Below are 12,742 nucleotides of genomic sequence, written 5' to 3' on the forward strand. Positions count from 1 at the left end.
TTAACTAAAATTTGATTTTTAAATTTTAAAATTTTTTTTAAATTTTTAAATTATAAATCACATTACTTAATATATATATATATATATATATATATATATATATATATATATATATATATATATATATATATAATTTTTCTGCATTCACTTGCAATGTCTGGAGTTTAAATGTCACATAACCCTTTCCTCCTGTGTGTGTGTGTGTATATATATATATATATATATATATATATATATATATAATTTTTTACTATAATAATTAAATACCTACAGACACTAGTGTTTCATCCTTTTGGGAATCTTCAGTGCAGAGTGTCACGATTAACACCAGTCAATAGATTCGAACCCGGCAACACAAGCCATCTCTGGCTTGATTAGCAAAGACCGTATCCATTCGGCTGCCGTTAACTGCGTGAAATAACGTTGAATTTAAACATTTTATTTTTAAATGTTTTTTTACGTTAGTCAGAGTGATCTAATGACCATTATATGATGATCTATGCATAAGAGCTAAAGTGACCGACTTAATTCAACTGAAACTGCTCAACGATAAGAAACGAGTTTCTTAAAGGGGCTGACATCAACTTGGTATATATATATATATATATATATATATATATATATATACCAAGTTAAAGGTATTCAAGAGAGAAAGCTCGTGAGTTTCACAAGGTTATTAAGAGTGCTCAATAAAAAAGAACAAAATATATTTTATTGATATCAAGAAACTTACATAGTCGTGACACTGGACATGCTAATGTTTTGTAATAGGTGGTCAGTCAAGATCACAAATCCTCATCAGGCGACTTAATAAAGCTTGTCTTCCACTGAAGAAGTCCGTTTTTAAATGAAAGATTTGATAACTATTTGTTTTAAAAAATAAAACATGCTAAAATTTAGAGGGAAAGGTAGAGGGGTTATGTGACATTTAAACTCCAGACATTACAAGTGAACACAGAAAAATAACTGTTGACCTTATTGATGACTGTATTTTCAAAAAGGTTGCGGATTTTAAATCCCCTAAAAAGTTTGGACCCTTGAAATGCCAGGTTTATTTAAAATTACCGTGGATTGGAGAAAAGAGTAATAGACTTTCCAAACAGATTCGCAGAAGTATTTACGACTGCTTTTATTCTGTGTCCTTGCGTTTGGTATATACTACGAGACCTGCTTTTCCATCTTTTCACAAGGATAGTTTGCCTTACATCCAAAATAGTAATATTGTATATCAATTTAAATGCCAGTGCGATGCTGGTTATGTTGGGCGAACTTCCTTGTACCTTTTGACTCGTATAAACCAGCATGTTCCATTGAAGATCAGATAAGGGAGGATGGGGTCTGGTGGTCTCCCTCCTTCTGCAGTTTGGTTCAAATTCATCGATTTTGAAGTAGCCGATTCAGGTCTCTGCGTGCACGAAGGGCTCAATATCCTCTCAGATAGAGCTTAAAAATCTAAATGAATAAGTACAAAAGTTGCGCCCATTCCTCGCACTAACGGTGAACATTATATTTCAAGTTACTTCAACTTTATACAATTGATACACCATCTTTCTTTTTTTTATATATTGCTTTTGTATATACCATGTCAGTCGCAAGATTAACTCATTTGCATACAAGTTTCGAAAAAGAACATTCTATTAATTAACTTTTATTTGTTACTAGCAGTTCAGCCCGGCTTTGCTCGGGCCCATAACTTTATGTATTTTATATATACATATGTACATATATATTAAAAAGTTTGACTCATGTCTATGTAACCTACATCTAAAATTTCAAGTGTTTAGACCCAAAATTGGCGGAGGAGCTTTGTAGAGTCTGCAAAGGACAACTCTTTCAACATTCGCATGTCTGAATACACTTTATGTAAAATTTCAAATGTTTAGACCCAAAATTGGCTAAATAGTTTGCTAGAGACCCAAAGGTCAAATCTTATGAACTTTGGCCCCTTGGAAGCCATATTTCCTGCCAAAAACCGATTAAAAAGCTTGCCCTATGTCTGAATACACTTTATATAAAATTTCAAATGTTTAGACTAAAAATTGATTGAGTAATTTGGTAGAGACCGAGGAAGGCAATTTTTTTTTAAAACTTTGACCCCAATTTTGACCCCTTAACCTATGTTGTTTTGGGCTCAAATCAAATTAAAGTTTGATCCATGTCCAAGGGACCTACATCTAAAATTTCAAGTGTTTATACCCCCAAATTGGCGGAGGAGTTTGGTAGAGTTCTCAGAGGTCAAATCGTTGAACTGTGACCCCTTAACAGCCAAATTTCTGGCCGAAATCCAATCAAAAATATTTTCCCAAATCTCATCTCAATACTCCTTATGTCAAACCTCGATTCTGTAGACCGAAAATTGACAGTTATTTGGTAGGGAAGTGTACACAAACAGACAGACAGACATTTTCACTTATATATATATAAGGCACTTTGTTCCTTATGGACTCGGAAACGGCTGGGTCAATCTTTTTGAAATTTTACATAACTGTACTTTGTGTGCCTAACAGTGTTATTGGAGAGATTTTGTAGCAGAATGGCTCCGATAAGTATCAAAAACTTGATAATGCAAAAAAAAACAATTAAAGAAAGAACAGTTCGATTTTGGTCGACCTTACATCACAACTGCATTTGAAAAAAATTATCCAATTTTCTTTGTTGATTGCTGTAATGTAATACATCCATTTTTTTTCTTACTATATATCTATATGTCGAGTGCAAAATTACACTTAGTGGTGATCTAAAGATTTTAGCTTTACTGATAATTTAAAATCAATAAATATTTATCATTTTATCATTAATACTATCAAGATTTTCCCCTATACTATTGATGGATATAGCTTTCAAATTAAAAGCTGCATATAAAAATCTGTTTTTGCAGTTATTTAGATCAGTTACATATACTTATTTTCAGAAACTATACATTTCGTTTTCTTTTTTAAATTCATCGATTTTGACTTAAAGCAACTGTTTTTGAATGTACAAAGGATTCAATATACTTCCAGATAGAGCTTAATAATTATCTCTTCTCTATATAAATAAAATGAACTCATTTTTTCCCGTCTGATTTTGACATTAATAGGATTAAAAATCAAGATATTTCATGCAAATATAATATGCACAAACGGCAGAGCAATATCTGAGGTGTGTTATAGGCTTATTATTTCTCAAATTCCTCGATAATCTTAGATTTCTATACTTTTTCTGCTGAGAAGTCACGGCCAAAATCGGTTAAGATCAATGGAAGTGGTAAAATATTTTCTCTCTAATAAATTCCTCCTCTCCCTGCCACCACTTAACACCGTTTGGGGATCGTTCACAAGGAACAGTTGAGAAGAGAACACCGGTTTGGCTTCGAAGTTCTTTCATGTAAAGTTATTTAAAATCACTAAACTAAGCTGCAGTGCTCTGTGGCGTAGTGGTTAGCGTGCTGGACAATTCACATTATATTTTCACGTTCGCGCCGACCTACCGTAGTCGTTTTTTTTTTTTTTTTTTTTTTTCCTAAACAACTGGAATGGACTTTTCTTGGTGGCCGAACTGTTAACGTTGCAGATGTTTTTTTTTTTGTTTTTTTTTCACACTTTATTTTCCTACTTTTACTCATGACTCCGGGTTTGATCCTTCCTACTTACCTACCATAGCATTTTTTAAAACTCCCCCCCCCCCGTCCCGGAAACAAACACTTGGGCAACGCCGGGTACCCCCGCTAGTAATGAATAAATGCAAAAGTTCGACTTATTTCTTTTGACTGGCAATCATTTTCACCCCATTAACCCTTGCCCTTGATAAGTAATGACACAGTGACGCAGTATATAAAATAAAAATTTTTTTACGGTATGCTAAATGAAAAGAAGAGGACGTATTACAGTGAGGGAGATAATCACTCTTACTTCCACACAAATTATTATGCACAAAGAACTATTAGCCAAATAGTAAATGAAAAATGGTGATGTTATGGTGTTCTAGATCAAAGGAAGAGGACGTATTACAGTGAGAGAGATAATTACTTCTACTCAAAACAAAAACAAAAACAAAAAAGAACCATTTCTTGAATACTCACCAATTCTTGAAAGCCTCAGTGATGTGCGATCAGATTCTGTTATACATGTTGCTGAGGAGACCTCTTCCGTGGCATCCTTCTTTTTCTTCTTTTTGTCATTTTTCTTGGGTTTTTTGGGTTTCTCCTCATTTGATTTTTGGCGTAGCCATTTGTTTTTCTTGAGGCTTCCTACAAAAGAAGAACGCAAAACAAAAAATATAAGACACAAAATTATCGAATTACAATTTAGTTGTTTGCATAATTTTTTTTAATGGCATTTAAATTTGATTTCAATCAGTTTGGTAAAAGTTTTCATACTTCACGATCTTAACGTGTTCAAATATTTACAAATTTTGTATTATAGAAGGGCGGTCTATACTGCAGGTCAAAAGTACAAGTTGAAGACTTTTAGTTAAGCTCAAATGTTGAATAGTGGGGGTGTAAAACGGTATCAAATAGACGTATATGTTGCATTCTGTGCGTGTATATTCACGAGTATATATAACCGGGTGTATATGGACGAGTCTATTTAATGTATTAAACATGTAACGATCGTCTCTAAGATGTTGAGTGTACATTGCAGCAATATATACATATGTAACTATAAGTGCACACATACACATTTATACGCATATATATATATATATATATATATATATATATATATATACTAGAAAAAGTACCCGTCGTTGACTGGGTTCAAAAACAGCCTACAGAAAATGGACTGTGATTGATGAAAGTATGATAGGTTATGAAAAGGAGGGGGTTGTAAAGAGATAGGTTTTGATACTCAAAAATTTTACCCTAAGCAAAATATGATGAAAGTAAAATATATATATATTTTTTTATATCAACTTTGTTTCCATTCGTAGCCAAGAATGACCAACAAAATGATGTTTCCTTACAAAGAGAAAATGTTATATAGCAGAAACAACCTTCTTAGTGACACACAATATGGTTTCCGCTCTGCAAGATCTACCACAGATGTGCTGACGGTTATATCTCACAGGATTAGTGAATCTCTTGACAAACGCTTCCTTTCTAGGGCAATTGCTCTTGACATATCAAAAGCCTTCGACAAGGTATGGCATAAGGGTCTACTTCACAAGATTTCCAGCTACGGTATAACTGGAAATGTTTTCTCAATCATTAAATCATTTCTCTCTGATAGGCTCATAAGAGTAGTGGTCGATGGACAAAAATCAGAGGCCTGCAGTATTAATGCTGGAGTCCCTTAGGGTTCAATCCTGGGCCCAACTCTTTCTGATCTACATCAATGACCTCCCTAAACACATACTTAAATCATTCGTTGACATCTATGCTGATGACACGACCATCTACAGCAACACATCAAAGGCTGTAAATGACAAAGTTCTCTCTGATTCTCTCTCCTCTGATCTCGAGTGCGTGGTTCAATGGGGAAGACGTGGCTGGTTATCTTTAATGCATCTAAAACCAAACTCCTATCCTTACATCATCAATGCTCTGATCCCCATCTGGCATCAATTGGGATGGATGGCTCTCGTCTGGGAGAGGCCCCGTGTTTTGACAAGCTTCTGGGTTTGACCTTTACTCCTGATCTGAAATGGAACATGTACATCAAGTCTGTTGCCAAGGTCGCTGGAAAGATAGTGGGATCCTTCTACCGCTCCAGAAGATATCTCACTACTGATGCAATTCTCTATCTGTATAAAAGCCATGTACTTCCAAGGATCGAATACTGCTGCCATATCTGGGCAGGAGCTGCTAAAAACAGCCTATCCTGCCTTGACAGAGTACAAAATAGACTTCGTGGCTTAGTGGGGGATGCCCTTTTCTCTACCCTGCAACCTCTCTCCCACAGAAGAGACGTTGCGAGCCTTTCCTTGTTTTATCGTTATTTCCATGGCAGGTGCTCGTTTGAACTCCAATCTCTGGTCCCCCCTCGCCAATCTTTCACGAAAAACACCTGTCTAGCTGAATCCACTGTGAAAAATTTCGCCCACTCTTTATCTGTGCCTAAATCAAAACGTGGATTCCATGAACAAAGCTTCTTTCTTAGAACTGCAGGTCTGTGGAACTCTGTTCCGTCTGCCTGCTTCCCACCTGACTACAACTTGGATGTGTTCAAGTCCAACGTTAAATTCCTAATGAACCACCCCCTTAAGTAAACACTTCATCAAATCTCCACACTAACGTAATGTACTTGCAATAACCCTTATCCCTGAGTGGCTTCCGGGCCTTGATAAGTGGTGACCAAGGTGTAAAAAAACAAAAACAAAAAAAACATAGTAATATAAATATACAAGAAATAAATGTTACCATAGTCAATAAAAGTTACTTTTATGGTAGAAAAGTTCATTGGTTTGTATTTTTAAGTAGTTTGCAAAAAAAGTTGTTTTTTTTTAATTCACGAACCGGTTTAAAAAAAATCAAAATGGCAGCGACTTTGAAATGGAGAGCCCCGTTTTCAATTTGAAGGAGAGGCACCTGAGTATTCCGTGTTAACAATTTAAGAGAGTTCCATCAACGTAAGGAATATTTATAAACATATTTTAATGTTTTCCGTTATTTTGTGCTTGAGAAATATTCGATTATGGCATGTGTAGTTTATATAAAAATTCATTTAAGTAGTTATCGCCTCAAATTTCGTTTTAATTTCGGTTCGCTGAAATTATTTCAAGTAAAGAGCATTAAAAACTATTTCAAAACAAAAAAAAAACATGAACTGAACTTTTATTGACTATGGTAACATTTATTTCTTGTATATTTATTTTTTCGGGTAGTCGTTTGTTGGCTTTTCTGCTAAACATTCTTACTAAATAATATCGACAAAATATCGAAAAACAAAGAAACAAAAACAGTTTTGAAAAATAATGAAGCTTTACTTACTTTAGTAAAATAATTCGAAACAGCAAAATGGGTTATTAAAAAAGTAAACACGTAATTACTTTAGGTTTTTAAAGCGAAGAATCAATATAAATATGAATAAGAAGAAAATGGCGCCCTTTTCAAGCAGAACAGTTTCGTTTCAGTTTTACAGTATTGAACGGTGTAGTATTGCGCCGTCAGATTCAGGGTTGTACTATTGTAATGTAAAGAACACGCAGAGAGGGTTGTAATCAACTGAATTCCTTCTAGTACATTGACAAAAAAAAGCTTAAACAGATATATAAATAAAAATAAAAAGCGTTTGTAAATGTTTTTAAAAAGACACGTAATCACGTGAGCAGGATTTTTTCCTTCTTTTGACACGATAACAAGTAACGTTATTATTTTTTATTATGTATCTATTTATCTATTTTCGAAAGAGTGTCACGTGCAAGTGGAGAAGGAAAAAAACAGTTATGCAAAATTTGTGCCGAGAATTGTCTAAAGTTCCGACTTTGTTTTTTGGCTTTCACTTTAATAAGAACGTGAATTTATGAGGTGAATTTATTCGACACAATATGATTCTACTCAAAAAAATAAATAAAAGCTAACGTGAATTAAGATTAAAGTTAAGGTATTATTGCGGACCCTCACCTGTTTTAAAAAACCTTGTTAAACTTTGTGACATATTTACATTCTATGGAGGTCAGGCGTGAACGAACACCCAATAATTTTATTATACCATATTTCTTCAAACTGAAACATAATTACCAAAGTATACTTACGCAGATAGATATGAAAAGTCTTTGTTAAAGTTTGTGCCACATTTCCATGGAGTACAGGCGTGGACGCAAACCCCACAATTTTATTATACCATCCCTATTTAAGTTGAAACATACTTATCAAAGTATTCTTATGTACATCTATATCAAAACACTTGTAAACGTTTTTTTTTTTCATTTTTATTTCCATACTTTGGGGGCCAGGCGCGAACGCAGACCCCACAATTTATATGAACCACTGTTCTGCTAGATCAAACATACTCATTCCTGATCTTCGATACATCTTCTATCATATGTAATCAGTTTTTTAAAATAGTCAACCATATAGGAGGCTATTCGTGACCACACACACACACACACACACACACACACACACACACACACAGACGTTCAGCTTTATATTATAGATATATATATATTAGTGATGGGACGATTCCAATATTTTTTCTAATTCCGATACAATTACTGATTTCGATTTTGATTCTGTGCTAAATTCCCGATTTTGATACAATTACCGATTTCGATTCTTTATATATCTCGAATTATTTAACTAGAAGATTTTTCCTCTGATTTTTGTAAAAAAACACATTAAATATGTATATATTTTCCTAAACGTCAAAATACATTTTTTGAGGATGATCTATCGATTTTAGCTTCACGGGTGGTTTAAAATCAATAACTATTTATTATTTAATCATTATTACAGAAATTGAAGATTTTACTTTCAACAAAATCAAATAAAAAAAGGCAATTAAAAGAATCGTTTTGGCATTGGAAAATAGGCATCAATTTTTCCAATTCCGATTAATTGTCCCAATACTAATATATATATATATATATATATATATATATACTTATATAGTTAGGGATCCCCCCCCCCCCGCCTTTTTTCTTTCTATTCAGAAAATGCTATATTGCCTACAGTGTGTTTATTCATAAAGTCTGAAGAAATGCCGGTTTTTGAAAATTTTCAAACGATATAATGCTTGAAATTGTCGAACTAGACATTGAAACAATTGTAATGTAAAATGAAATACATTTTTTGTTGCCATCAACACCTTGTCTTGAAGTCTTGATTTTGCACACGCAGTATATATCTATATATATATATATATGTGTGTGTGTGTGTAGTAAGTTATATGCATATGTGCAGTAAAGGAGCAAAAGGAAGTAGTACCATTTTAAAAGGTTTTGGATTCATTTCAATTCTGATGTGGTGCGGTAAAATGTCAGGAAAGTAGTGAAGGGGGGGGAGGATTTCATAGCCACACGTTCACGCTTCTGATCTGGCGACACCTGTGTTGTAGTTTTCTTGCAGAAGTATACTTTTACTGATCTTGTACCACTTCTTGATTTTGAACGCTCCTCTTAATTCCCTTAAAAAGTGAATAATAGTTTCCTTTAATTATGGTACCGTTTCCTTTAATTATGGTACCGTTTGCTTTAATTATGGTACCGTTTCATTTAATTATGGTACCGTTTGCCAGGAACTCTTTTATCACTGCTCCATCCTGGTTCCAGGATATTGTGAACATGACCTTGCCAGCATTCTTGCCGCTTTTGGAGACGGTGAATTCAAATGCATCTATTGCATTGATTGAACTTTGATCTCTGGATCATAGACCCAAATTTCATCCCGTGGAATCAGTCTTTTGAAGAACTTTTATCATCTTCTTAGCACATCTCCAAATTTATCCTTGAACACTTGACGTGTTCCTGTTGCTAAAAAGGGTTTCAGCAACCTAGGAATCTATCTAGTAGCCACCTTATGCATATACAAATGGTCACGAATGACAGTTTCCACAGAACCTATATTAATCTTAGCATCTTTGATGCTATTTTGCGAATAGTCACGTGTCAATCTTTGAAAATGGCAGCCTCAATTTGACTGGCAAATGCGTTACCAATGGCAGAAGGCAGGGTGACCAGGTCTGAGAGCTGTTTCCACAGATTTCCGGCCATGTTTGGCGCTGTCACCTCACTGCTGCTGATATTGTTAATGATGGTAATGATGATGATTAGGAGGAAGAGGAGGGGGGGGGAAATTCTTACCAACTCTGCTCGTGTCATCCTCTTCACTTGCTTCCACTGAATCCACTTGATCTACAGAATCCGCCTTCTCAGGCTGCTGCTTGTTATTCGTAGAAGAGCCTAACAAAAAAGAAAGAAGAAAAGGAAATTAATAATAATAGCATTTGTTGACCAAAATCAGAAAATATGATCAGACATTTATTTCTGGTTTGAGTCTCAAGGATTTCTTACTAACTTGACCGCACGTTATGATTTAAGGAGAGTAGATTAATTTTCGGCAGCCGCGTAACACTCGCTTCCCTTAATCTGTCCTTTAGTCCTCGCATTCCAGAAGCAATGTTTCTGACAAAGGGGGAAGAATTGCTGTTTTTTGGGGTCAGAATCTATTCCATCTACCGCTTATCATTGGTAAGTTTTGACCTTGAAGTAATATTTTTTTTTTCTTTTTACCTCCTTACATGAAGTCGTCTCATGTCTTGTCTGGAGCGATTGCCATAAAAAAAAAATTGTCAAAGAAATTCTTGAAAAACTTTTCAAAGTTATTTGTAGTTAAGATATATGTGTTATGGAATGGCTGTTTTGAAATAGTACAGTTCTGGTTATTGCGATGCAGTTCAATTAACCTTTTGTATAGGATCGTTAATTGTTTTCCATTTGTTTGGTCAAATAATATTTTGCAGGCTGGATTTGGTCCACAGGTCACAGCACCTGCCACATACCAGGGGCGAGCCTACAACCATCTAGTTGATAGTCGACGATTGTAATCACTTCATTAGGGATGTGCATTGTTGGCAGGTGACATCTCAATGCTTTTATATAAACATTGTCGACGGCTAGAGAGTGCTCCATTTATATTTTCTAATTGGAATTCATTATTGAGATGAATTTATTTATTGCGGACTATTATCCCCATCTTTTTTAGTTGTTGTTTCACAACGTTTCGGCCAACTATTCCTCTGGCCTTCGGGGCCCGTGGACCAGTGGATAGAGACATTGAATCTCTATGATTCCAGATAAGCATTGTCTGAAGATAACGGTTTCAATCCTACCCAAAGCTGGCCAGAGGCTTACTTGGCCAAAAACGTGGTGAGATGCCAACAACTATGGATGGCAGTAATTGCTGAGAATGCAGTTAGGAGATTCGGAGTTCGTATCCCATCACAGTTACCACCTGACGAAGGCCAGAGGAATAGTTCGCCGAAACATTGTGAAGCAACAACTAAGAAAGATGAGGATAATAGTCTGCAATAAATTAGTGCTCCATTTGTTTATATAAATAAAACGGATGTGTGTGTGTCTGTCTGTGTGTAAATATTTAACTGATAAACTATTAAACTACTGATCACATGACACTGAAATTTACAGGAAATAGTAATCATACATCAAGGATGGTTTATAACAGGTAAAATCTTTGTTTGGATGGATGAATAACGCATGCACTAGATTTCGAAGCCAATGGATGGATGAATAAAGCCCACTAGATTTTGAAGCCGATTTTGGACTGCAAATTTGTCAGTTTTGGGAGTGAGATAGCTTCTAGAGCAGTAGAATGATTCAACCATTTTCTCAGCAACATTGGCAACGGATTTGATGTAGGTTTTCCGTTTCAGCTCAGGAGTGAAGGTCAGTCCTCAGGTGCAGAATTGAATCTCTAATCTAATAGAAACTGTTAAGTGTTGAGTCATTATGTTAAACAAAGATGGCGGTAATAAATCAAATCGGTGAAGAGTCAATGCAGTCACAATCTTGAGTGTTGAGTAATTCTCTAAAACAAAGATGGCGGCATCAGATCGGCGAAGAATCAATGTAGTCCGGATCAGCAGTGGTTCAGTCTTATCAAGACAGAGACTGATAGTGAACTGACTTGAATCCAAAATTCGATATTTTTATAACGAGGTTGGCGGCTTCTCATTGGTTGATTGTCCTAATGCATAGTTATAAATAAGATTGTCCAATTTTTTGGAAGTCATACCCTCCACTCATCAAAAACATTTTAACAGAACCCATATTGTCTATCAAACTGCAACCTTTGTCCCATTGTGACAATGCTGTGTTCCTGTACTTGTTCTACAAGTACTTTAATGGAATGTGCTCCAGCAAACTGCATTTACATGAATACCTTCGACCAACCTTACTAGCAACAAAATCCTACCCCTTCAATGTAATAGTCCAACAGACACTGGAAAACGTTTTACTTTAATAGTTTCTTTTCTTAGACTGATTGCTTTTGGAATTTCCTCCCTGCTGCCATGTTTTCCCATGCAGAAATTTAAATGTGATGTGAACAAACATCTTGCAGCGCAACTCCCCACTTAGAATGCCCCCCTATAAATCTGACCTCAAATTACAGTGACAATACGCCTTGTTTGGGGTGAATGAAAGTTAAAAAAATACAAAAACAAACAAAATCCTGACAAGAATGGTCTGCTGAGAAGACAAGACAGTCCCTAGCTACTCTTCTTTTTGAAAGAAGATGGTAATGCCTGGGAGGATGATCCCCTAGGGCAGAACGGCACCATACAGAAGGCTGCCAAAAGAGCAAGAGAGTGGTAAAATAGCAGGAATCATGCCAAGGTAAAAGAACGTGGACTCTCAGATGTTTTCACCTCTTTAAAGTATGCATATGTATGTGACAGACATTTACCCCAAGTGAGTCTAACCGGCTGCCTCCAAAGGAGGAAGTGTTAAGGGAATATAAAACTCAGAAGCCGTTTCTAGTTGCATGTATATCCTCAAATGTGGACCTTCAAATGCTTTCCTCTTTTTAAAGTATATATATATATATGTATGCGGCGGACATTTATCATAAGTGGAGTGAACCGTCTTCCTCCAAAGGAGGAAGTGTTATGGGAATATAAAACTCACAAGCGTTTTTTCAGTTGCATGTATATCCTGATCAAGGGAAGTGACGACATTAGGTTTTTGTTGTTCTTGCAAGCAGGTGTCAACATCTTCCTACATACAGCGTCTGGTATTCCCAAATGGTTACCCATCTGGTACTGACCAGGCTCAACATTGCTTGACTTCGGTGATCTAACGT

At 35.4% G+C, this 12,742-nt stretch overlaps 1 protein-coding gene across 1 annotated transcript in view; it reads right to left on the reverse strand.

Moving 5' to 3' along the window:
* The window catches only part of LOC145247943 (uncharacterized), a 211,300-nt gene that overhangs the window by 25,657 nt on the left and 172,901 nt on the right, over window positions 1-12,742 (reverse strand). The window contains exons 3-4 of the mRNA XM_080109585.1: window positions 9,724-9,822; window positions 4,061-4,228 (exon numbers count right to left, since the gene is read on the reverse strand). Coding sequence (XP_079965711.1) covers window positions 4,061-4,228; window positions 9,724-9,822 — 267 coding nt within the window. The remainder of the gene's footprint in view (window positions 1-4,060; window positions 4,229-9,723; window positions 9,823-12,742) is intronic.

Source organism: Euprymna scolopes, chromosome 26 (assembly GCF_053919585.1).
Source record: "Euprymna scolopes isolate OS-2025 chromosome 26, ASM5391958v1, whole genome shotgun sequence".
NCBI lineage: Eukaryota > Metazoa > Mollusca > Cephalopoda > Sepiida > Sepiolidae > Euprymna > Euprymna scolopes.